Source organism: Heloderma suspectum, chromosome 2 (assembly GCF_057233095.1).
Source record: "Heloderma suspectum isolate Gila_16-S chromosome 2, 16-S_ref, whole genome shotgun sequence".
NCBI classification, from domain to species: domain Eukaryota; kingdom Metazoa; phylum Chordata; class Lepidosauria; order Squamata; family Helodermatidae; genus Heloderma; species Heloderma suspectum.
Window position 1 is genome coordinate 139,850,344 of NC_139459.1, and position 23,981 is coordinate 139,874,324.

General features: G+C 41.0%; 1 protein-coding gene across 2 annotated transcripts in view; it reads left to right on the forward strand.

The window, feature by feature from the left end:
- Positions 1 to 23,981, forward strand: part of GTF2E2 (general transcription factor IIE subunit 2) — a 47,816-nt gene that overhangs the window by 15,026 nt on the left and 8,809 nt on the right. For both annotated transcript variants that reach the window (XM_084835043.1, XM_084835045.1), the window contains exons 3-6: positions 6,281 to 6,372; positions 10,770 to 10,877; positions 19,459 to 19,641; positions 20,689 to 20,782. In XM_084835043.1, coding sequence (XP_084691169.1) covers positions 6,281 to 6,372; positions 10,770 to 10,877; positions 19,459 to 19,641; positions 20,689 to 20,782 — 477 coding nt within the window. The remainder of the gene's footprint in view (positions 1 to 6,280; positions 6,373 to 10,769; positions 10,878 to 19,458; positions 19,642 to 20,688; positions 20,783 to 23,981) is intronic.

A 23,981-nucleotide genomic window follows, 5' to 3' on the forward strand; every position in this document is an offset into this window, starting at 1 on the left:
GAGAACCTGTCTACTCCATAATGCAAAGAAATTGTTTCCTATTGAATGCTTTTCAGGAAAAGGAATCCCTGAGCGTTGAAAATCCTGATAAAGTTGTCAGTGGCTTAAAAAATATTTTATGTATTTTATTTCATTTCACTAGCCTAGAGATACCAACAACCTGAAGTGTTCTTTGCGGAATGATTAAAGTATATTGAAAATGTTTCATTTTACTTTTTTAAAAAAGTGGAGTTACTTTTGAGAATGTATATTTTTTTTCTAATTTTAATCAGATGAATGGTGGTGGTGGAATTGTATTATAAAGTAATAGAAAGCTGTACAGATTTGTACGAAGATTAAAAAGCAATACATTTCAATATTTTGTAGTTAACACACAATATTTGGGGAAAGGGTTGAAAAGTAAACTTTCTCTGTTCAAATGAAATTTGCACCTTATTTTTATAAAGAGAATTACTGCTATTTTTTTTTTAAATCTTACTTGTGCCAGGAGGATTAGGGCATCTAACCATGTCATTCCGCTAAACCAAATCACGCTTGTGCAACTCCGCAAAAACTATCAGTTACACAAACAGCAACAAGATGCACTATATGAGCTTGTGGAAGCTGAGTGAAATGTGTTATAGCACAAAGCGGAGCTGAGATGCACTAGCAGAGCTTTCGCAGGCTGAACCTTGATCTGTTAGTGGAGTAGTTGCGCAAGGGTAACTTTAGTTGGATTCCCCCCTTGCGCATAGGTACGCACCTAGTTTCTGCTAGTGCAAATTTGGAAACAATAATTCTGCTTTTACAGTAAGGTTCATATTTAGGCATTTCATTATATGTTCACATTGTCAAATAGATAAATATTTCATTATTTTTCATGTGTGTTAATTCTAAAAAATGCTTTCTGATTGTTATTACAACAATGACATTTTACTTAGCTATATGGAGATGAGTAAAAGCACATGACTTGCAAAGTAGATTATCTGGGTCATGTTGAAGAAGTTTCATGTGACAACTCAGTTTTGAGTAAGATCCAGAATCTTCTGATAGATTTTGACTGCAATCCTATATCCAGTCATCTGGGGAAAAGCCTCATTGAACTCAGTGGGACTTACTTTGGAACAGATATATGAGATTTCATTGTTAATCAACCAATACAAGATAAATTAACAGTTCATGTTTACTCTCAAGTAAGTTACACTGATTTCAGTGGGTCTTACTCCCAAGTAAGTGTGCATGCGATTGCAGCCCAAAGCAATGATTGTTTAATACTTAAACTGGTAAAGTCCTATTGACTTCTGTAAAGCTGTGTTGGTATTAAGTCACTGATTCATCTCGTACAATAGGCAGTTATTAGGGGTTAAGGCTAGTCTAAGAGACCGGTGTAGTGGGTTTGATTAATAACATTTTTCTTGTGTAGTTTAGCAATTGTCTGAATTGCTAACACTCCTGCAGTAAAAAACACAGGCTTTTAAAAAACTAATAAATGTTTTTACCTTACAGAATTAGATTAATTGGAGGTCACTTAATGCCTCAAAAGGATCTTTTTCACAGAATATTATTTGGGTGTGTTGGGCTCTCGGTAAGATGGATGGTCATCAATTCTTCATGAATGCACAGATGGTAAGATTTTCTAATAGCACAAGGCAAGCATCTCTGCATTTGGGCAGCATACAATCAAGCTTCAGATGCAAGAGAAACTGTAAACTGTTTTATTTTTGTAATTTCATAAAGATAGGGTCCTTAGATGTTCTGATTTTTTGAAATCAGCTTTTCTTTCAGATAAAATACAGACAGTATTTTTTAAAAAAAGGTATAGACCTACCTCTTCAGAAAGGATGCTGGAACAGTGCTGATCTGCTGTTTAATACAGCCTCTGATACAGCTAAGATGGAGCTCTGCTACTATTGGCTGAAGCAGAATGCAGCTGACAACTTCCTTTATGCTCATTTGCATGAGACCCTTACCCGAGGAGGAAATCATTCATAAATCTGAAATATGTCCGATGTCAGAGCAGATCTCTCCCCCACCCCTCTTTTTCTCATTTTCTTTTCTAGGAGCTCTTTTACCAGTGAAATATATTTATAAATAATGTGGCCTTTTGTTCTTTGATCTGAGCATGGCATTTATTGTGTTAACACCTTCAGGTTTCTTTGCTGTTTTAATAGCATATTAAGTTGGGGTCAACCACCCATAACTAATCAGGATCTTGATATAACAGAGATACACACACACACACACTCACACACTCACACACACACAGTACTTGAAGATGTAAGCAGCTTTTGTCTTCCTGTTCTTTGTAGAACATTCATGGTATGAGCCATTGATCTGTGAACCTACAGCAGGGTTTGTGAATTGTCTCTGTAAGATTTCTATTCCCATGTTTTATTGTTGTCTTCTGGCCCCTTTGTATAACTGTAGTAAGCAAGGGAATGAAGCGATAGTTATGTGAATTTAAAAATGTGTGAAATTGTGTTCAGATTTATTTTGTTTACTTTAATATTGTAGGTTGCTTTTCTAGAAGCTCAAAACAGCTGGCAAAAGATAAAACACAAAAAATATGCATAAAGAAGCATAAATAATATGCAATGAAATGGAAAAGTAAGCCAAAAACAGAGTAGCCTCTGAAAAACCAGAAATTCAGATTTGACATTTTTGGTAAAGTTCTGTTTCAATGGAATTCTCTTTACCAGTTGGGCAAGAAAATTGCATTTGTTGCAATTTTTGTGTAAAGGTGATTTGAAAACCATCAGCTGAAATAGATTTGGCAGTATATTTTATCTTGCCTCTTCAGTAGGGAGTACATTGGCCTAGGTCTATCTGAAATAAAGCAAATACAATTTTCTGATTTTTGTAGTTTCCCTACTCTCTCACATCTTATCCTCTTAGAAATATATATTCAAGTTTTTTTCCCTTCAATAAAGAGGAGTTAAAAAGTCACATTCCAAGATAAGCTTTTTTTGGTGGCCATATAATGTTCTTCCCTTTTGTCTAGAGATTGTGGTAAAAGGCAGTTGAAGCAAGATGGATATTTTGTGTAGAACACAAGTAGCAACTTTCTTTTCTTGGATGAAACTGATTACCTAGATCCTTTCCAGTCTGGGTTCTGGCTTGGTTATGGAACTGAAACTGCTTTGGTTGCTCAGATGGATGATTTGCATCAGGAAATGGACAGGGCATGTGACTTTGTTGAATTCCCTGTGAGTACCTTTCAGTGCTATCAACAGCAGTATTCTGCTAGGTCACCTGGCCAAGATGGGGTTGGAAGGCACTGCTTTGCCATGACTCTAGTTCTTAATTGGGGGAGGGATGTTCGTGAAGGTGGTGCTAAGGGACTACTGTTCGGTTTATTGGGTACTGCAGCATTAAACTTAAACGCTATGGTTGTTTTTTTTTTTAACATATATGTGAAATCACTGGCTGAGGTCATCTGGAAATTTGGGCTTAATGTCATCAATATGCTGATGACATCTCTCTCTCATTTTTATCATCCGTCATCTTGGGAGATAGTGGAAATCCTGGACCATTATTTGGGGGCAGGTTTGAATTGAAGAAGATCAGGGTGGCAAGTGGAAACTTGATCCATATAAGATAAAGGTACCTTTTCTTGGAGGATCTGATGATCTGAGTGGAGGTGTGCAACTTAACCTGGATGTGGTTGTATTCCCTCTAAGACAGGAGGTTTGCATCTTGGGAGTACCTTGGATTTGGCATTTCTTTTGGATGCTGAGGTGGGGATAGTGGCTAAAAGTGTGTTTTACCAACTCCATCTGATGTGCCAGTGGTGTCTTTAACGTGGAGTAATCAGACCTGCCCTAATCACCTCCAGGTTAAATTAATGTGGGACTGCCCATGAAGACAGTTCAGAAATTCCAGTTGATCCAGAATGTGGCCACAAGTTCTTTGGTTGGGGCCTGGGGAGCCCATTGCTCCAATTCTTTACTAATTACATTGATTGCCAATTTGTTTACAGGCTCAATTCAAGGTGCAGGCTTTGACCATTGAGGGCATTAAAGCCCTCAATGACTTGAAACCAGGGTAGCTTTAGAACTGCTTTCTCCTGTACAGACCTACCCAAGAACTCCATTTCATTTTGTAGGCCCTCCTCCATGTCCCTTTGCAATCTTAGGTGCAGTGAGTGGGCACGAGAAAGAGGACGTTCTCAGTTGTTGCACCAAACTATGGAACAGCCTTTCCGTGAAGGTATTGTTGTCCTCATCACTGACTGCCTTTTTGTGGGCAGGATAACACTTCATGCATCTGACAAAGTGGGGTGTAGTCCACAAAAGCTTATGTCATAACAAATTTGTTAAGAGGACACAGGACACTTTAAGGTACCACAAGATTCTTTGTTGTTTATGTTGAAACAGACTAACATGGCTACCCTTTTGGAAATGATTTTATTCCAGTGTCCTCTTAGTTAACTGCTTCTCTAGTATAAACTTTCCACTGCTGCTAATTTAATAATTTATCAGTTGTTTTATTTGCAGTTTTGTTGTTTTTATTTTTAAATTGTGAGCTGCCTTAAGTACAGTTTCGAGACAAAAGGGGGAAATAAATTGTTGTAATAATAATAAATTGGATTGCCACTCACATTTTCATGCATAGCCAGTCACTCTTAATCCCACAAAATTCTGGTTTTTCTTTAAGTCTTTCTAAGGGTGCAATTCTATGCAGAAAATGTTTAGACAGAAAACAGTCCTGCAACTCCCAGCATCCCCCAGCCAGCATTGTTGTAGGACTTTTTTCTGTGTAAACATGCATAGGATTGTGCCTTAAAATACATTTTTCCGCTTCACTCCGTAGTTATGTTTGGTGCCAGAATTGCTGAGATGTCCCCTTGCTGGTGTATGGGTCAGATTTGGTGAGATTTTTTTAGTTAAATGGTTTTTCTGGCACATGAATCTAGAAGTCTATATTAATGAGGGTTTTAGCAAATGGTTTTGCTGATTGAAACCCAGGACAAGAGGCTTGTAGCAATGGAGTGAAGGAACTACAAGGCTTTGGAGCTTAAAGTGGGCTGAAGAATTTGGTCCTTTCTTTTGTGGGGGAGCTAGGACATAGGGTTGGATAGCTGACCACTGGGTGTTTAAGCTGGCCAAGTACCAATTCAGGACTACTAGGGAAATTGGTAGGCAGTTTAATTTACTTATTGTCAGTAAGGCATGTGACCCTTAGGGAGGGGTTATTTATTAGTATTGTTTACTTTATTTCATACCCTGCACTTCCAGTCCCAAACACCCCCCAAGAGGGGTTTACAATAGAACAACAAAAATTAAAATTATACTACAAAATGCATTGAAATATATATATATATAACAGTAAAATTGCATAAAAGCAGCAGAAAAATACATTAAAAAGCAGCATGTTAATAAAAGTATCAACATTCCAAAGCTTTTCTGAACAACCAGGTTTTCACCGCCCATAGTAGGTCTCCGTAAGTATGGTGCAGGGATTGAAAATGCCTGTTTCATGGGTCCACCTCCCTCACTTCTGAAGACAAGGAAACTGTCAGAAAACAGAGCTTGCAGGTAGGCACATGCAAGATAAGGTGGTCTTTCAGATAGGTAATTCTGATGAATGCAAACAGGTATGCTGGTTGATTGGCTGAAATGTCTTACTGACTCTGGTACCCTTCACATGCACTAGCCATGCTTCCATGAGTGTGTGAGAAATAAGCAACCAGTTGGCCCCACCCATGTGGTGGTTAATTCACACAAACTTTTTGTCACTATGGGATCACACTACAGGGAAGCAGTTTCCACACAGCTGCATGTGCAGGGAGCCTTATTCATGCTCTGTGGAAAGTCTGAGGCTCTGGTCTGGTGATCTCTTAAATATCATTCACACCAAGGCTGCCAGGCTTTGCAAAATAAATACTCTTTTTTTAATGTCACACACAAGTTGTTCAATTTTATTACTTATTTGTTTGCTTAAAATTCTTTTTCAGCTGCCTTTCAGGATGGAACCCTCCCAAGGCAGCATACAAGATAAAAGAAACTATACAAAACAATAAAATTAAATGAAAACCATGTTTACAAATAAATCCAGCAGCCTAAAAATTAAGAAAAGGCCATTTGAATAAGATCACTCCTTTGATAGAGAAATTTGCTTTAAAAATGTTGATTTCTCCAAATATAAACATAATGTTTCTGAGGATACCATAATGAATGTGTAGAATGCTAGGTATTGCTAGTAGCTTTTTGTTTGTGGGTATGGTAACAGAAGGGTATATTTAAGCTATGTCTGAGTTGCACAATGGAAGTCTTTGTGAAAACATATTTTTCCTTTACAGACCACAGCAATGGATCTTTTAATTTGAAAGCCCTTTCTGGTGGCTCTGGTTACAAGTTTGGAGTCCTTGCAAAGATAGTGAACTATATGAAGGTATAGTAATTTTGTTTCAGATGTTCACAGCAATAAAGCAATACCTTTATAGTATAATTATTTTAATTTCAGCAGCAATATTTAAATGTTTGTGTTAGTGACAGGAAAAATTGCTAGATGCAAAAAATGCCATGCATTTAAATCCTGAGTTCAGTGATCGGGGAGTACATTGTTCTGCCAGATGAAGGCTATTGTTTTGTGCTTAATCCTTCAGAGTGGAAAATAGGAGTAGATTTCAAGTTAAGTTGTGCATTGAAAGCTTCTAATTTGAGTATAAAACAACTGACCATACCTGACAACACACAACAATCAGCAGCCATAGTTTCCCAATGGCAGTTGGTGCCTGGGGATCTTTTTCTTTGTATGGAAATGTCTATACAAATAAGAAGGCAGGGTTTTGTTTGTAGGCCCCTCACAGACTAATTAAACTTCAGGTTAAAAGTCTTTTTTTCTCTTAATAGCAGTACATTTAATACTTATGATGAATCAAGAGGGTAATTTGTTTTTATATAACCACAACACTTAAAATATAGTTTGTTTGTCGTTCCTGTATGACCTTATTGCTTCTTGTTGTTCAGTCGGTCAGTCGTGTCCGACTTCGTGACCCCATGGACCATAGCACGCCAGGCCTTCCTGTCCTGTGCTCTCTCCCAGAGCGTGCTCAAGTCCATATTCATTGCATCGGTGATGCTATCTGGCCATCTCATCCTCTGCCGTCCCCCTCTCCTTTTGCCTTCAGTCTTTCCCAGCATCAGGGTCTTTTCCAGGGAGTTTTCTCTTCACATTAGGTGGCCAAAATATTTGAGCTTCAGCTTCAGTATCTATCCTTCCAATGAGCACTCAGGATTGATTTCCTTTAGGATTGACTGATTTGACCTCCTTGCAGTCCAGGAGACTCGTAAGAGTCTTCTCCAGCACCACAGTTCGAAAGCATTGATTCTTCGGCGCTCAGCCTTCCTTATAGTCCAGCTCTCACAGCCATACGTTGCTACTGGGAAAACCATAGCTTTGATTATACAAACCTTTGTCGGCAAGGTGATGTCTCTGCTTCTTACTATGCTGTCTAGGTTGGCCATAGCTTTCCTCCCAAGGAGCAAGCGTCTTTTAATTTAATGGCTACAGTCACCGTCTGTGGTGATCTTGGAGCCCAAGAAAATAAAATCTGTCGCTGCTTCCATTTCTTCCCCTTCTATATGCCAGGAAGTGATGGGGCCAGATGCCATGATTTTAGTTTTTTTTAATGTGGAGTTTCAAACCAGCTTTTGCACTCTCCACTGTCACCCTCAACAAGAGGCTCTTTAGGTCCTCTTCGCTTTCTGCCATTCGGGTGGTATCATCTGCGTATCGGAGGTTGTTGATAATTCTCCTGGCAATCTTAATTCCGACCTGTGATTCCTCCAACCCGGCGTTTCTCATGATGTACTCTGCATATAAATTAAATAAGCAGGGCGACAATATGCAGCCTTGTAGTACTCCTTTCCCAATTTTGAACCAATCGGTTGTTCCATGTCCGGTTCTTACTGTTGCTTCTTGACCCTCGTATAGGTTTCTCAGGAGACGGGTAAAGTGGTCTGGTACTCCCATCTTTTTAAAGAATTTGCCAGAGTTTGTTGTGATCCACACAATCAAAGGCTTTAGCGTAGTCAATGAAGCAGAAAGAGACATTTTTCAGGAATTCTCTTGCTTTCCCCATGATCCAGCGAATGTTGGCGATTTGATCTCTAGTTCCTCTGCCTCTTCGAAACCCAGCTTGTACTTCCGGTAGTTCTCCGTTTACATACTGCCAAAGCCTAGCTTGTAGGATTTTGAGCATAACCTTGCTGGCATGTGAAATGAACGCAATTGCACGGTAGTTTGAACACTCTTTGGCATTGCCCTTCTTTGGAAGACCTTATTGCTTACAGCATATAAAAGTATTATTCTAGGTAGTGCTTGGCTTTGAATCATAATTTTGTTGTAATTAATTTATGATTACAGCCTTATTAATCCAAAGTCATACATATACCTTAGTTCACACTCTGTTTTATAAAAGGCGGGAGGGAGCGGAATCCTGTAGCTAATTTGTCCCACTGGTCCAGTTGTAACTCTGTGCACACAGTAAGATTATATTTCTTGCATCAAGCAATATGGGCTTGCTGCTGTAAGAGAAGAGAGCTATGTCAAACTGTAGTCTCATACACTTTTGGTAGAAAGCCCTGTCCAAGTTGCGTGGCATAATAACATCTCAACTCAAATTGGGTGAGGCTTCTTAACCAAGTATGCACTTTGATAGGATTAGCCAAACTCACTTTTGACACAAAGCTCTTTGTCCATGTTGCATAGAGGGAGAACATGATGCAGGTTGATTGGGTAAGAGCCGAGCTACTATTAGGTGACCGTGATTTAGAGGGCCTTCTCAGTGGCTGCCCCAAGGCTCTGGAACTACCTTCCCAGGGAGGCGAGAGTGGCATCCTCCTTGAGATGCTTTCGCAGGCATGTAAAACCCTTTTGTTCTGGCAGGTCTTTGGGGATAGCTAGTCTGGACCTGTGAGGATATGACAGGTGGATACAGTGGTTATATTTCTTGTTGTCTTTTAACATTTTATACAATTTTAATATTACTGCTGATTTAGTTATATTTTTAACTTTTGTATATTTCTATTTATAGATTTTAACTGTACAAGTTTTAATGTTGTAAAGCCGCCTTGAGTCCTAGTATTGGGGAAAAGGTGGGATATAAACATAATAATTATAATGATAATGATGATGATAATAATAATAATAATAATAATAATAGATCAAGGGATTCCTCCCATCCATTTAAGTAGATGGTAGCCTCCTTTCTGATAAACATAGGTACCATTTCAGATTTTGAAAACGGTAAGGTACCATCAACAAAGACTTTAAAGCCTAGCAGTTGAATTCCTGTAATGGCAATGTAGTGTTGCTAAAATGCTGCTGTGACGCATTTCTGTACAATGGTGGCATATTTTTTAGTACACATCATCTGGAGCATTTACATGCTGATGTAAAAAAAATCATAGGATTGGATTGTAACCCAGGCAGATAGTGAGAGATAAATTGCTGAAATGTAAGCAGTTATGCTGTGTATCTGATCTTTTTAGCTTTTGAAATTCATTTTGTGTGCAATTCACTGCCCAGCTTCAGCATGTAGTTCATATACTCCTATAACATTAAGAGTATATGAATTACATGTGGAAGTTGGTCATGTAATTTTTAAAAAATGAATAAAATCTAATATACCTCGACTTCAGCAAAGCTTTCAACAAAGTGCCCCATGATATCCTGATGAGCAAACTAGCTCAAAGTGGGCTAGAAGAAACAATGATCAGGTGGATCCACAGTAGGCTACAGAATCGGACTCAAAGAGTGCTTATCAATGGGATCTTGTGAAACTGGGGAGAGGTAACGAGTGGGGTACTGCAGGGCTAAGTCCTGGGCCCAGTGCTCTTCAACATTTTTATTAATGACTTGGAGGAGGAGGTGCAGGGAATGCTGATCAAATTTGCAGATGACACAAAATTGGGTGGGATAGCTAATACTTTGGAAGACAGAAACAAAACTCAAAGTGATCTGGATAGACTGGAGTGCTGGGCAGAAAACAACAGAATGACATTTAATAGGGATAAATGCCAAGTTCTGCACCTAGGAAAAAGAAACCAAGTGCAGCTACAAGATGGGGATACGTGGCTCAACAACACTACAAGTGAGAAGGATCTTGGAATTGTTGTCGAACATAGCTGAATATGAGCCAACAATGTGATGTGGCTGCAAAAAAGGCAAATGCTCTTTTGGGCTGCATTAATAGAAGCATAGCTTCTAAATCCTGGGAAGTACTAGTTCCCCTCTACTCAGCACTGGTTAGGCCTCATCTGGAGTACTGTGTCCAGTTCCTGGCACCACACTTTAAGTAGGACGCAGACAAACTGGAGAGGGTTCAGAGGAGGGCAACAGAGATGATCAGGGGACTGGAAACAAAGCCCTATGAAGAGAGACTGAAAGAAATGGGCATGTTTAGCCTTGAGAAGAGAGAGCGCTCTTCAAGTACTTGTAAGGTTGTCACAGAGAGGAAGGCCAGGATCTTTTCTTGATCATCCCAGAGTGCAGGACACGGAATAATGGGCTCAAGTTACAGGAAGCCAGATTCCAGCTGAACATCAGGAGAAACATCCTGACGTTAGAGCAATACAACAATGGAACCAATTACCTAGGGAGGTGGTGGGCTCTCCCACACTGGAGGCATTCAAGAGGAGGCTGGACACCCATCTGTCAGGGATGCTCTGACTTGGATTCCTGCATTGAGCAAGGGGGTTGGACTCAATAGTCTTGTAGGCCCCTTCCAACCCTACTATTCTTTGATTCTATGATCTCATAGCAATTATGATTTCTGTCCCTAGACACGGCATCAGCGTGGTGATACACATCCATTAACCCTAGAAGAAATATTGGATGAAACACAGCACCTAGATATTGGGCTGAAGCAGAAACAATGGTTAATGAGTGAGGTAAGGAATGTTGTTATTCAGACTTTTAATATAAGGCCAATTTAAATATTCATATTGATCAGATGTTAACTAATACTACTCAGTAATAGTTCAGCTGTAAGAAATAGACCTGGTTCTCACATAACTACAGCAAATAGTGGGTTAATTAATGCCGCACATGTTCCATGGCCATTTTGAATATTCAACCGCTGACAGGAGGGTGCTGTATGACGTCCAAATCTGGACACTATAGGCTAATCATGGGTTAAACAACCCAAAGTTAATCTTCAATTAATAGTTAGGTAAACTGTGGTTTGTTCAACCCACAATTAACCTATAGTATCCAGATTTGAACATCACATAGCAACCTCTGACCTGATTGGAGGTTGAATATGCAAAATGGCTATGGAATGCGGCCAAAATGTGCTGCAGCAAATGTGCCCAGCATGTGGCGCATGTGTGAACTGGTCCACTGTTTTCGGTTGTCACACACAGAGCTATCAAGGGAGACAAACTTAACAAGTTGTAAACTTATTGCTTGATAACCGCTGGTTTAACTTGTATAAAGGTTTTATATGCTCCCAGAGAACGAGCGATCAAACAGGGAGAGCAAACAGTTGCAGTGGAAGAGGAGACAAAGGCAAAGCAGTGAGTGGGCTGGAGTAAGCTCAGGGACTTTCCAGTCTGAGTCACCGTGTGCTCAGCATGTGGCCTGAGTACTCTCAGCAGCTGTGTGGGCCGGGAGTTTCAGTCTGTTTCCTGTCTCCGAGCAGAGGAAGCTGCTCCAGCTGGTCTAGGGGCTATATAAGCAAGCAAGCTCTCAGAGAGAGAGAGAGAGTGAGAGAGAGCAATCAGAGCAAGCAAACAGGGAGAGCAAACAGGAGTTTGGCAGGGGAGGTTAAGGGGAGGTCCCTAACAGTTTTTTTAAATTTCTTTTTCTTGTAACACACACTTCTATTATCAGTGGGGATCTGTTGTTAACCTCCAATGAACAGGGGACAAAGCACAGGCTATCACAGTACAATCAGAAAGCTAGAAACATAAAGGGAATGGAGACTATGGAAGGAAAAGAATCTCCAGTGGTGGAGACTTGCAAGGTCTGTGCAATGTTTGTTTTCTTGCCTGAGATCAACATGGCCTACACGTGCAACAAGTGCAAGTTGATTACACTGTTGGAAGAAAAAGTAAGAGGACTGGAGCGGCGAGTGTCGACCCTCCAGGGGATAAGAGAAGAAGAAGAGTTCTTGGACAGAATAGTGGAACTACAGGAGCAAAGTAAAGAACAGAAGCTAGAAGAGCAACAGCACCCGAGGCAGAAGAGGAAAATGCTGAGGCGAGGAAAAATGAAGTAGAGGATACTCCTTGGAAGAGGGTGACAGTTAGGAGCAGAACAACGAGAAGCCACTCTGCACCACTGGAAGCAGTGGAACTATGAAACTGTTTTCAGGTACTTGAGGATGAGACTGGAGAACAGCCTGCAGAGGAAGAATTACAGGGGACCCTGCATGAGAGTGAGCAAGAGGCTGAAGGTCAGTCAAGCAGAGGCAGTGAAAGCAAGGCCTACAACAAAAAGAAGAGTAGTAGTTGTGGGAGACTCCTTGTTGCGTGGGATTGAAACCCAAGTATGTCGTGAAGACCCATGGACTCGCCAGGTATGCTGTCTCCCAGGAGGATGGATTAGAGACGTGACTGAAGGGTTGCCTATGCTCATAAAGCCTACTGACAGGTATCCCTTCTCAGTCATGTGGGAACAAATGATATCGCCAAGCAGAGCTATAAAGAAATCATGTCAGACTCTGAAGCTTTGGTAAGGAAACTCAAGAACTTTGGGGCCGGATAGTTTTCTTGGATGGGAGACCGCCTGGGAATCAGGATTCCTGCATTGAGCAGAGAGTTGGACTTGATGGTCTTGTAGGCCCCTTCCAACCCTATGATTCTAGTTAGAAGAGCACCAGCAAAGGAGGTTGTTACCTTGTCGTGGTGCTGGAGCTTGAGCACCTCAATGACGCCATGAGCTAAACCATGAAGGGACACCCAAGATGGGAAGGTCATGACAGAGAGGTCAGACTAAATACAATCCCTGGGGAAGGTAACGGCAACCCACCCCAGTATTATTGCTGTGAAAACTAAATGGATCAGTACAACCAGAGATACATCGGTATATTTATTTATTAAAATTTATTTATTAAATTTATTAATCGCCCATCTGACTGGTCACCCAGCCACTCTGGGCGATGTATACCATCGGAAGATGGGACTCCCAGGTCGGAAGATGGTCAAAATGCTACTGGGGAGGAACAGAGGATAAGTTCAACTAGCCCCAGATGTGATGACGCAGCTAGCTCAAAGCTGAAAGGACGGCTAGCGGCCGACAGTGCTGGTGGTGAACGACGAATCCGATGTTCTAAAGTTCAACACACCATAGGAACCTGGAATGTAAGATCTATGAGCCAGGGCAAATTGGATGTGGTTACTGGACTGGGGAGATGTCAAGATTAAATATAGACATTTTGGGTGTCAGTGAACTGGAATGGACTGGAATGGGCCACTTCACATCAGATGACCACCAGATCTACTACTGTGGACAAGAGGACCACAGAAGACATGGAGTAGCCTTCATAATTAATAATAAAGTGGCTAAAGCAGTGCTTGGATACAATCCAAAAAACGATAGAATTATCTCAATTTGAATAGATTGGGAAAGGAGTACGGCAGGGTTGTATACTCTCACCCTACCTATTCAACCTGTATGCAGAACACATCATGCAACGTGCTGGGCTTGATGAATCCAAGGCTGGAGTTAAAATCCCTGGAAGAAACATTAACAATCTCTGATATGCAGATGATACCACTTTGATGGCTGAAAGCAAGGAGGAGCTGAGGAACCTCATGATGAAGGTGAAAGAAGAAAGTGCAAAAGCTGGGTTGCAGTTAAACCTCAAAAAAACCAAGATTATGACAACCAGCTTGATTGATAACTGGCAAATAGAGGGAGAAAACATGGAGGCAGTGACAGACTTTGTATTTCTAGGTGCAAAGATTACTGCAGATGCTGACTGCAGCCAGGAAATCAGAAGACGTTTACTTCTTGGGAGGAGAGCAATGACAAAGCTTGATAAAATAGTGAAGAGCAGAGACATCACACTGACAACAAAGGTCCGCATAGTTAAAGCAATGGTATTCCCCGTAGTAACCCATGGCTGTGAGAGCTGGACCATAAGGAAGGCTGAGCGAAGGCAGATAGATGCTTTTGAACTGTGGTGCTGGAGGAAAATTCTGAGAGTGCCTTGGACTGCAAGAAGATCAAACCAGTCCATACTCCAGGAAATAAAGCCAGACAGCTCACTATTGAAGGCAAAACTGAAGTACTTTGGTCACATCATGAGAAGACAGGATAGCCTGGAGAAGATGCTGATGCTAGGGGAAGTGGAAGGCAAAAGGAAGAGGGGCCGACTAAGGGCAAGATGGATGGATGATATTCTGGAGGTGACGGACTCTACCCTGGGGGAGCTGGGGGTGGCGATGGCTGACAGGAAGCTCTGGCATGGGCTGGTCCATGAAGTCACGAAGAGTCGGATGTGACTGAACGAATAAACAACAAAAGTTAGAAGAGAGATAGAAAGGGAAAGAAAAATACTCTGGGTGAATGATGTGCTACGAAGGTGCTGACGCAAGATATTTGGATTCTGGGACCACGGGCTATACTTCCTGGGCTATACTTCCTGGAAGATGGACTGTTGGCAAGGGATGGGTTGCACCTCACAAGAACTGGGAAGAATGTGTTTGGCCACAGCATGAAGAACTTCATGAGGATGGGTTTAAACTGAATCCTATGGGGGAGGGAGACGTAAAGTTGGGGATAACAGTGGTTGAAAGCTCATGCACCACAACGGAAAGAAGAGATCTAATAGCACCCAATAATAGTCTTGAAAAACATGTAGGAAGAAAGCCAGACTATAAAGCACATGGTCTTCGATGTCTATATACTAATGCCCAGAGTATGGGAAACAAAGAGAACAAACATGAAGTCTTAGTATGGGAGGGAAATTATGACTTGATAGGTGTAACTGAAACTTGGTGGGATGACTTCCATGACTGGAATTCATGGGAGTTATAATTGAAGGATATAACTTGTTCAAAAAGAACAGGAGGAACAGACAGGGAGGTGGAGTTGCACTATATGTTAAAAAATACGTGTATCTGCACAGAAATACAGGAGGATGAGCTTGGTAGCCCCATCAAGAGGATCTGGATTAAAATAAATGGAGCAAAGAATAAAAGGAACGTGGTGGTGGGCATCTACTACCGGCCACCCAATCAAGGAGAAGACGAGGATGAAACTTTTGGAAAGCAAATTGCCAATGTTTCAAGGAAGCAAGATGTAGTAGTAATGGGGGACTTCAATTTCCCCGATATTTGTTGGGAGACAAATTCTGCAAAACATGGCCCCTCCAAGAAATTCCTCACTTGTGTTGCGGATAACTTCCTCCTACAGAAAGTGGATTAAGGAATTAGAGGATCGGCTATCCTTGACTTGAACCTAATCAACAGAGATGACTTAATGGATAAAGTAGCAGCTATGGGAACTCTGGAGGAAAGTGACCATGTTATACTTGAGCTCTTGGTTCTAAAGGAAGCAAAAGCCGAGTATAGCCAAATGCGTACCCTGGATTTTAGGAAAGCCAATTTTAATAAACTCAGAACAATGATAAGTAAGGTCCCATGGCAAGCGCCTCTAATGAGAAAAGGAGTCCAAGATGGGTGGGCGTTTTTAAAAAAGGAAATTCTCAAGGCACAAATACAAACTATTCCAACAAGAAAAAAGGTGGAAGACAACAGAAGAAGCCAATGTGCCTTCACAAAAAACTTAGAGATGACCTGAAAACAAAAAAAGACACATATAGGAAGTGGAAGGAGGGCCAAGCTACAAAGGAAGAGTACAGGCAGGTAGCACAGAATTGCAGGGATGGTGTCAGGAAGGCTAAAGCTGAGAATGAGCTGAGGTTAGCAAGGGATGCTAAAAGCAACAAAGGGGCTTTCTTCAGATATATGCATAGTAAAAGGCAGAGGAAACAAATGGTGGTTCAACTATTAAATAAGGATGGTAAAATGATAACAGATGACAAAGAAAAGGCAGAAGTGCTCAATTCCTACTTTGTCTCAGTCTTTTCCTGAAAGAGGGTCTATAACCCCCCTGGCAAAGGCGGAAAGGGCAGGATTGCAGCTTGAGATCTATAGGCATATGGTCAAGGAACACCTAATTACTTTGAATGAGTTCAAATCTCCAGGGCCAGATTAACTGTATCCTAGAGTAATAAAGGAACTGGCAGAAGAACTCTCAGAACCACTATTATATTTGAGAAATAATGGAGGACAGGTGAAGTGCCAGATGACTGGAGGAGGGTTAATGTTGTCCCTATCTTCAAAAAGGAGGCACCTGGGAACTACAGACCAGTCAGTCTGATATCAATCCCTGGGAAAATTCTGGAGCAGATTATAAAGCAATCAGTTTGTAGGCACCTTGAAAGCAACTGAGTGATTACTCGAAGCCAACATGGATTAGTCAAGAACAAATCCTGCCAGATGAATCTGATCTCATGTATTGATCAGGGAACCTGCCTTGTGGACTCTGGGAATGTTGTGGACATAATATCCCTCGACTTCAGCAAAGCTTTCGACAAAGTGTCCCATGATATCCTGATGAGCAAACTAGCTCAAAGTGGGCTAGAGGAAACAATGATCAGGTGGATCCACAGTTGGCTACAGAATCGGACTCAAAGAGTGCTTATCAATGGGATCTTCTCAAACTAGGGAGAGGTAACGAGTGGGGTACTGCAGGGCTCAGTCCTGGGCCCAATGCTCTTCAACATTTTTATTAATGACTTGGAGGAGGAGGTGCATGGAATGCTGATCAGATTTGCAGATGACACAAAATTGGGTGGGATAGCTAATACTTTGGAAGACAGAAACAAAATTTAAAGTGATCTGGATAGACTGGAGCGCTGGGCAGAAAACAGATATGTAATAGGGATAAATGCCAAGTTCTGCACCTAGGAAAAAGAAACCAAATGCACAGTTACAAGATGGGAATACGTGGCTCAACAATACTACAAGTGAGAAGGATCTTGGAATTGTTGTCGCTCACAAGCTGAATGTGAGCCAGTGATATGATGTGGCTGCTGCAAAAGACAAATGCTGTTTTGGGCTGCATTAATAGAAGCATAGCTTCCAAATCCCGGGAAGTACTAGTTCCCCTCTACTCAGCACTGGTTAGGCCTCATCTGGAGTACTATGTCCAGTTCCTGGCACCACTCTTTAAGTAGGATGCAGACAAACTGGAGAGGGTTCAGAGGAGGGCAACAAAGATGATCGGGGGACTGGAAACAAAGCCCTGTGATGAGAGACTGAAAGAACTGGGTGCGTTTAGCCTTGAGAAAAGAAGACTAAGGGGAGATATGAGAGTGCTCTTCAAGTACTTGAAAGGCTGTCACAGAGAGGAAGGCCAGAATCTCTTCCTGATCATCCCAGAGTGCAGGACACGGAATAATGGGCTCAAGTTACAGGAAGCCAGATCCTGGCTGAACATCAGGAAAACTTCCTGACTGTTAGAGCAATACGACAATGGAACCAATGACCTAGGGAGGTAGTGGGCTCTCCCACACTGGAGGCATTCAAGACGAAGCTGGACAGCCATCTGTCAGGGATGCTTTGACTTGGATTCCTGCATTGAGCAGGGGTTTTGACTCAGTGGTCTTAAAGGCCTCTTCTAACCCTACTATTCTATGAGACTTGAAATTTCTCTTTCCAAGGACATCGTCTCTCCTTTAGAGATCTTGATCACCACTTCACCTGCTGGAAGTCATACGACCTTTATCTCAGGCTCCAAGCTTATCTCGGAAGTCTCTTTGTTGGACTCGATGGTCTTAGAGACCCCTTCCAACCCTACTATTCTGTGATTCTGTGATGTTGAACATTCTTCAAAATGCACAGGTTTGCTATGTAAACTTCATAATATTAAAGTTAGCCATTGTGTATGTGGTAATTATGGAATGGAATTAATATTGAGTATCTCATATTAATAAAAGCTGAGAAGATGGGTACATTTTGCATGTACACATTCTGTAGTTTCTCAAATGTTTTCTATGAGTCATGGCAATGTTTCCTGAAATTCTGATAGCTGTGGCACACTTCTGAATTAAAATTTAATATTTCACTTTTATGCACTCTAAAAGTAAAATAAAAATACACACCATTTGGGGTATAAGACTGCAAGATGCCACCACATTCAAATACTAATTAAATAAAATTAATTAGTTAATATAGGAAGAGTGTAAATATAAAAAAAATTACCCTGTTCCAATAACATCACTGTGAAGGATCCCCTTGAAATGTATGCTTAACAGGACAAAGGCAACCTTATAAGTAAAGTTCTAGTGTTCTGCATTTTTATACAGACTGTGGTCTTTTGTAATGGGAGGAGCAGAAGTAATCCTAGCACTGTGACTCAGTTTGCATCCAGATTACAAAACAACCCAGGAATGTTCCTGGGTTGTTCAGGGAGAAAGAACCCAGAGTTACTTTGTAATCCAGATGTAAAGTGGGGCGGAAGGCAGCGCACCGCTTGCTCCTGGGCAGCCCCAACAATTCATGGGTCAAACAACCCATGAATTGTTGTTATGTGCAAACTGGGTCTGTGTGTGTATTTTACTAAAAGCAATCCTATGCCCCCTAGAAAGTGTCCTGGGGACATGGGATATTTCGGTTTCCTGGCTCCAAGCTCAGAGACAGGGCTCCAAGCTCAGAGACAGGAAATCATGCTCCCTGCCTCCTCCCTTGCCCCCTCGCAGCCAGTGCTGCTGCCACAAGCTCACAAATGTGAGATCATAGGGGGTGAAAGGGGGCATTCTTGGGGGTGGGGAGGGGAGAAGACTGGGGACGTGGAGATACAAGGTATCCCCAGCCTCCTTCACTCCCCCTCTGCAAAGCCACTGCTAGATGTGCAAAATTGCCTGTCTAGCTAAAATGCAGAGTGGGAGGTGCATCGCACTTACCGCTCTGCAATGGATACTCATAAGCTTCCGAGTTTGGAGGCTTACGAGTACCCAGGGTGGACCAGATTGGATTGTGCCCTAAGAGTATATTTTTGGAGCTTATAGACTGATCTGATCCTGTCTCCCTGAACTACTTGACAACTTCCACACTGAGAAGCAGAGATGCAACAGAATGCCTCCATGATTAGAAAGAGGCAAGGCCAGAGCGATGGCTCATGCAGTAATGCACAGGCAAATTCCGTTGAAGGCAGATCATTCTATTGTATCGCTGCATCACATCAAGAGTGACTGAATCATCCAGTCACTCCTGATAGAGACATGGCACAATTTAAAACAACCTCGGGGAGGGAGATCAGAATTGTATCATCTGGACACACAACAGGCAGCTCCTTCTTTGGGCCTAATATTTCTTGTGGCTGTTCAGTATGCAGTTATCTTGTGGCAAGTAGTGTGGCCCAGCACACAATATAAGAATTACTGGTTTAGCAAACTATGTATATGGAAAATACATGTCCTCTCCTATAAATTGAGAATGTGTGTTTGTATTACAGGCCCTTGTCAACAATCCCAAAATAGAAGTTATAGATGGGAAATATGCTTTCAAGCCTAAGTACAATTTGAAAGATAAAAAGGCTCTGCTAAGGCTCTTGGATAAACATGACCAGCGAGGATTGGGAGGAATACTTTTAGAAGATATTGAGGAAGGACTGCCTAATGCACAGAAAGCCATAAAGGTAAGCCATAACGGTAGTTTTATGTTATAAGAAATTGTTATCCTTTTCGCTTCCATAACAGCAAATTTGATAATTGTTTTCAAGACAAATTATTTTTTACTATAAGGTGCAATCCAGAGAGATTTGTGCATATGATCTATGTAACAATCTAAATGTTTCTGAGAGCTAATCAAATGTTTTGGAACTGCCTCTGCAACACCCACCCCAGCTGTTCTTTCAACTCCCTGGGCCAGATTGTTGTTCCCCTTGCCTCAGCTGATACAGGTAGGTAAAAGCTAACTCCCTGTGGGAAACAGGCTTATCATCTCCTTGCTGGTGGTCTTGCTAAGGAAAGCGTGACCCGGTTCACATGATCAAACAACCCATGGTTAACAAACCGTGGGTTGTTTGTGAGCACGAGTGAGTGAGCACACTGGCTCTCACCTAATTCTGCTTTGTTAACCCAGGAATTCCTGGGTTGTTGTCATGACATGTTAACACAACACTGTGGGTTGTTTAACCCTAAATTGTGGGTTGTTTAACTCAACAACAAACCATGGGTTAAAACTATTTTAAGCATGGGTTCTTTGATTGTGCAAACTGAATCGCTGTGCATGTGTGTATGTGTATGTGTGAATGTGTGCGTGAGAGTCCTGATTCTTCTAGTTTGTGATTGGAGCTAGATTGTTATTTCTGTTGCTTATATAGTCATAAAGCAACAAGTTAGACACTTAACATTTGGATTTCACGTTTAGCACTATTCTTCTTTCCCTTATTTGTTAGTTTGAACATAATGTGTAAACTATAGATAATAATTTGTATCTTTCAAAAAATATGTTATATTTGAGTCCAAGGTTTTTTGCCCAGTCATTCACAAAATGCTTTCAAATGATACAAGTTATATTACTTGTAGAGGTCATATGCAAATTAACTGCAGGCCTCTATCTCGTTTGGATTCTGAAATGGGTTTCTGGTGCTGAATGTCCCCGCACTTCTCTTGCAGATTTATTTGTAGAGACTCTCCAAGTACTGGAGTTAACAGTGCTTATTTCTGTGTTTGTATTTGAGGCTTTAGGGGACCAGATAATCTTCGTTACGCGTCCTGATAAGAAGAAAATTCTTTTCTACAATGATAAGAGCTGTCAGTTTACAGTGGATGAAGGTTGGTTTTCTTGTTAGAGCTGTAGCTATGTATGTCTAGCATAAAACGTATGTTATAGTGCTTTTAGAATAGTTAAAAATGTTTAAAATGTCACTCATATGTCTCTCAATTAATGTAATATTGTATAACTTGAACCTGAATACTTGCGCCCTTGCATTTACATTCCAGCATTTTCAAACAATAGGTTTCTTCTGTGTTCCGCAAACAAGATTTTTGAACTTGGGTCATATCTAAGTTTCCTTCCTTTGATCCTTGGTGTCTTTTGGCTAGTTTTATTTTTAACTGCTCCGTACTCCATTCCCTCTGATAAAGAAAAAATAGGCTTTTTTCTCCCTATCCAGCTGGCTATTCCACTGAGCTCCCCCTTATTTATGCTGTTGTTCTTTCTCCTGATGGACAAAGGTATAGTCCTGTTTGTTACTGGGTTGACAGAAAGTAGCTAGCTACATAAGATTGAATCAAGCTGAATAAAAGATCTGCTTGAATGAGGTGAATCTGGCTCATATTTTCATATTGTTCTTAATATCCATGATAGAGGTTAGCAGAATACCAAAAATCTTTGGGGGGGGAAATCTAAGGAGGAAAAACAACAAGGCAGCCTCATAACTCAGTGGCAAAGAATGTTAAGTGAGTGCAAAGGTAAAAAAACCCCTAACAACCTGGTTAGGTGTGGGGGATCAAATGAAGTGCTTCGTTGGAACATGGACTCAGAGACTCATAATAAATATAGAGATATAGAGATATAAATCATTGCATTGTCTGATAGGTCATTTCCTGGTTCACATTGAGAAGCTGTTTTTAAATGCCCCCAGGGATTGAAGAGAAAGCTGTTCACCCCACGCTGTCAAAAAAAACCCAACCCAAAATGAATTGGGGACTGAGGACAGAGCATAGTGAATGGGCAAAGAATGCTGACTGATGGTGAGGGCTCGGTGGGCAGCGAAGGGAAACTGGAGAGGGGGAATGGAATGGAGTGACTGGAATCCTGAACAAAAGGGTTCTACACCGCAACATTTTGTTAATGTGTGGAACTTAAATCCACAAGATAAAGTGGTAGGCACTAGCTTAGATTATTTTAAAAGGGGATTAAACAAGGAGCATATATCTCTTTGTGACTGTTAGCCATGCTGGCTATATGGAACCTCCCAGATTCAGAGGAAACATGCAGTGGAATTCCAGTTGTTTGGGGTAGCAGCAGGGAGAGGTATTACCTCCATGTCCTGCTTGTGGACTTCCCATAGGCATCTGGTTGGTCACTGTGGGTAAAAGGTTGCTAGACTGGAATCAGTAGCATTTTCTGTGTTCGCTCCTTTCACATGATTGTCCCAGTGTCTCAAATCCAAATAGCACCAATCCTATAATCCTTTATTTGACAGGCCTGTGTTAGGTCCCACTTAGGATAGCCAGGTCAGGAGATCACAGGCTTTCAGTATCAAATATGAGTGTATGACAAAGGGGTATGAATTCAGATCCGTATTCCCTATAGGAGGAACCACCTGTCAGCAGACGGCTCCATCTTCTATCTGAATAGAATGGTATAATGGAAAACCAATTTTCTACCCAAAATTGCCTCATCAATGTTCAGAGGTCTGCTGGAAATGTTGATGTGAGAGCAGTGTGCCCTTACAAAGGATATGGTTGTTCACTAAATGTAGGAATGGTTGATAGCTCCTCCATAAAGTCTTCCCTTCAGAAAGAAATATTTTAAATGAGTATGAATAATGTGCATTGTCTGTTTTACTGAGCACTTGCACCGTAAGTAATTACTGTCTTTTTCACAACTTAGGGAATTATAGGCATATGCAGTAATGCACAATTCTCCCCCATAAAACGTAATGATGAGTGAGGTAATTCTTGTCTATTATGCATTGCACTGTCATCACCATTATCATTATACTTTATTTATGAAGTATCTAAGTTTAGTAGGTGTATGTTAGCTGCAGTACAGTCCCAGTTCAGTCCCCCAATTTCAATCCCATTGTCTTTTCTGTAGGAGTTTGAAACTGTAGACACTTAAAGGGCTATATTTACTTCCAAATCGCAAAAATTAACTATTAGTTTAATATTTAGAACTATAATATCCAATTAATATTGTAGTGGAAAGTAAAAGGATTCTTAATTTGATCTGTAGATGGCAGCATAATCTCACATTTGTAGTTTGCTTGAAGATCTGTTAGTAGTATTGGTTTTAAATGTTACTTTGAAATCTGAAATGTTTCCAGTATGATTATCTATTTTTAACACTTAAAACCTGCACTTATTCATTTATCTATTTACAATATTTATATAGCTGCCCATCAACGTATGTTTTCTGTACAGCTTACATAACTCAGAATAAAATGCAATATGAATGTGCAATATTTAAAATACAACAAAAACAGTAAAATGTAGTCTTTAAAACGTTCCCTTTGTTAGTAGTGGAAAAATGGCATCTCAGGCTTTAACAGCTTTTAATTAAAAAAAGAAAAACAATACAAACATGTATAAAAGGCCTAAAACTATATACATAAGAAGCTGGCATCCCGTACACTGGCATGCTGGAGGTTAGTTGACATAACAGTACAAGAGGTTTATAACTATTTGTAGTGAATTATTCTCCTGTTGTGTGTGTGTGTGGGGGGGGGGGGGCAGCATTCAGGTCAGGGAAGATTCTACCTCTGGAACTAGATAATCAAGCTAACAAGTACTTTCTAAGGAGCTGGAGGTGACCTCTCTCTAGATCGCCACTCCTCTTAGGGAGGGGAAGGCTTTCTCAGAGCGCCTTAAAGAAGCTAAGAGATGCAACAAAAAACAAAGATGGAAAGAAAAACGGAAGACAACTAAGGGTAAACATTAAACCTCACCTCATCCAGAAGCTAAAAGCCTCTCTACCTCTGCTGCTACTAGGGGATGGGAGCTAAGGAAATGTTGTTCTAAGTCAGCCACAAATCATTGGCAGTCTGTGGAGCTGTGCAGGTATTCACAGCAGTACCATTGATCTAAAGATACAAGCTCTCCCCAGATCTGAAATAGATGTGGCTAAGGACAGATTGGCAGAGCTCAGCGGCCAGGCGTGCTCTGGCATCAGGGAGAACATTCCCCATCTCCCGTACGTGAAAGCTTGTGCCATAATAAATGTGTGCCATAATAAGGTGGCACAGGGCACTTTGTTTTTGCTGCAGCTGGCAAATACAGCTGGCTTCTAGAATTCTTTTCTGCT